General features: G+C 40.9%; 1 protein-coding gene across 2 annotated transcripts in view; it reads left to right on the plus strand.

Moving 5' to 3' along the window:
• ADAT1 (adenosine deaminase, tRNA specific 1) overlaps nucleotides 1–1,432 on the plus strand; it is a 26,110-nt gene extending 24,678 nt beyond the window's left edge. For both annotated transcript variants that reach the window (XM_008639167.2, XM_017741384.1), the window contains one exon: nucleotides 427–1,432. In XM_008639167.2, the coding sequence (XP_008637389.1) occupies nucleotides 427–559 (133 nt within the window). In that variant the 3' untranslated portion in view covers nucleotides 560–1,432. The remainder of the gene's footprint in view (nucleotides 1–426) is intronic.
• Nucleotides 1,433–3,151: the final 1,719 nt, after the last annotated feature.

Raw genomic sequence — 3,151 nt, forward strand, 5'->3', positions numbered from 1 at the left:
CCCATTAGTTTTGTCTTGGAAAAGAAAAACTGTCCAGTTAATTTTGTCCTTTTCCCTTCCAGCCAGTTTTCTAGCACGCTAAGGCTACTTCCACCCAATTCAAAGCACCCATAGCAACCTTCTCAGCTTTGCTTCAGCAGTTTTTGCTACCATGGAGGTTTTCCATAACCTGTGGTCATGCAGTCAAACACAGACATTTCTAATGCTAGAAGAGTTGTTTTGCTTCCTTTTGTATGATTGATGACGATGTCTAGCTTTAGAGTCTGGGCGTCTCCAAGTCTCCCTAGAAGAGAATTTCACTAAGTAGCATGAAAGGGTTCATAGGAGATCATCAGGTTCTTAGGTGTTTGATTTCTTTTTTCATTTTGTGACCTCATATTCAATAGGATCATAGAATTGTTTTCATTTTTGTGCATTTTCTGTCAGGATGAAGACTCTGAAAACCTACTGGGACTACAAGGAAGCTGCACTAAATTATCAAGAAGCCTGGAGAGTGCTGCGTAGCCAAGCTCTGCTGGGTTGGGTCAAGAATGCCAAGGAATACCTGCACTTCACATGAGAATCCATGTGACTATGTGAATCCAGGAATAAGCTCTGGTCCACAGCAGACACCTCTGCAGTTCAAGAGCCAGAAAAAGACGCCCTCTGGTTTATGTGCTGTAAAGAGACAGGAGTGAAAAGGAAAGCAATTTAGAGAATACCTTATTTTGGCTGAGTTGAAGCCCCCTTTTTATTGAAATATAGAAAAGGATCATTGCTGACTCAAAATTCTGAGCTGCATGAAACAATATGCCTCCAAAAGAAAGGAAGCAGTGACGTGCTATCCTTGTATCTGAGGATATGATCTACCAGCCATAGTCATTGCAGCGAAAGTAATGTCAACTGAAATTGAAGCAATCCTGTGGAAAATTTTAGTGCTTTTTTCTTCCACCTCTCATAATGTTGTGGTTGTTTTTCTGTTGCTGGGACAACCCTAATGTATAGTAAGTAAGACTTTTATAGCTCTTGGCTCTTCTTGTCTGGTGCCTGGAAGAATTTTCTGTGTCCCCCCAGCCCCATTGCTTCTAATTGGAAATACTAGTTCTGTTAAAGTGTCATTTTCTTCTGGGAATCCTTCACATATGCTGCTATTTACTAAACATAGCCACAGACACTGCCGCAGCAGAAGCAAAAGCACCGGGTACAAGTCTGTGTCGAATAGTACTACTTATTGGTATCCTGTGCATCTCAATTTCAGGACTTTGCCAGATAACCTTTCAACTGCTTTGCTTCTGTAGGCAGAAAAGAGAACTCCTGAATTACTTGGTTCAAACTGGCCAATCCTGTGTAATTACACATAAACATTTACCTATTTTTCAGTGTTTCAAGCACTGTCCATCTCCGTGCCCCTCTGTGGGAAATGTCAATTAAAAGCAGAAATGCCTCAGCCATTTATGTCACTGTGTTCATTAATCACCTGGCAAAGGTAGAGATGCTTTGGGGAGTACTGGAAGTAGTCTCTGGCATGTCTCTTCTAGTCTCTTGTCATTATGCTTTATTACCGACTAACATCTGCATAGCAAGACAGTCAGCATTGTGAGCAGTTGTGGGGGAAGCAGTGTGTAATCCTCCTTAAACCTTCTGTCCCAGTTACTGCCTTGTGTGAGCAATTTCAGGACCATGTAACTGCTGCTGAGCACATTCGCATTTGTAAACTACAATTCATAAAATATTTGGGCAAGGCAATGGCAGGATGAAAGAACTGGATAATTTAGAACTTAAAAATTCTTCAGTGATTTGAATTTTTTTGTTCTTTGATGTCCTATAGTTTTGGATTTGAAAAATGGGCACAGCATTTCTCCAAACAGCCTTTGCTGTCAACCTACTGAGCTACATAGGGCACCAAACAGTACACCTTGCATTGCAGTCTGAGAATTGATAGCAGCAAATTCTTTTTACTTCACACTTAGATTGACTTGTCAAGTAAGAATAGTTCTCTTGTTGAAGAAGTAACAACTTGATTCTGTGTCTATATGCCCATTCTCTCAAATCCAGCACTAACATGCAGAAAGACCAGTTGTATTGGTGAGGGGGAAGTAATTTTATGTGTTTGTAGAGGGCAAGGGATAATGGAGATTAGAGACTTGTAGTCATCAGAAGATAAAAAATGGCCAGATGCTATTGCACATGGGCAACAGGGTGAACTGCTGAAGACAAATGGTAGCAGTTACTGTCGTTGAGCAAGTAGCATTCCAAGGGCAGAGTTCTGTAGTGTACCTAAAGAACTATCAGTAGATTTCCAGGTTCCCGAAATTTACCTTTGTTCTTCGCTGAAATCTTGCAGATACTATTAACTTATCGTACCTAGTTTCCCACTGTTAATCAACAATGTCTGCAGTGAACTTGCTGACCAGACTGGAATGTTCCCATTTCCTATCCAGCTGCAATATTAATATGGGTTACGTAAGACTAGTTCTGTAGTTTTGGCATCAGACGAGTTTTCAGATGAGCAGTTACATGGTTTAAGTTCTTTTAAGACTTCTAAAATTTGAGCCTGGCTGTTAGGATTGTTCCTTGTAAGATTTTTTTGTGCATTTGCAAAATACTTGTGAACTGTAGACTGCTGCTTTTCTGTTACTTGTCAGGTTTGAAAGTAGTTTTTGAGGTGCTGAACAGTGATGCTGACCTCACTTTTTGGATGGAGTTGAGGACATATTTAAGCCTGGAGCAAGTCAATGAATATGCGAAGAAAGGGAAGGAGCTGAAACAGAACAGCATTTAAAAGACGAGGGGCTAAGCCTGTGGGATCTCATCCTCAATTGGATGGCATTTCTGTGATGGAAAATCATTATTTAAATGCTGCATCTGTTAAATTCCAAAATATCAAGAAATGCTGTTGGCAATACCGTGAAACTGCTCTCAAAATCGGAAGGGAAAAATGCAGAGATAGGAAAGAACAGTCTCTCTGCTTTTGTAACAGGTAGCAAACTAAATTTGGATCATTGTCAGCAGGTCTTTGGAAGAATTGCTCCTGGAAAGTAACAGTTGACATGTTCCAAGCCTGTATCACTCCTTTGCGCTGGGATACCTGACACCACGCAAAACAAAGATAGGCAAGGCACGGGCAGGACAGTAGAATGCAGAGACTGCCACAGGAGAGCAGAGTTAGCAG

This window comes from Corvus brachyrhynchos, unplaced genomic scaffold, assembly GCF_000691975.1.
Source record: "Corvus brachyrhynchos isolate BGI_N302 unplaced genomic scaffold, ASM69197v1 scaffold365, whole genome shotgun sequence".
Lineage (NCBI taxonomy): Eukaryota > Metazoa > Chordata > Aves > Passeriformes > Corvidae > Corvus > Corvus brachyrhynchos.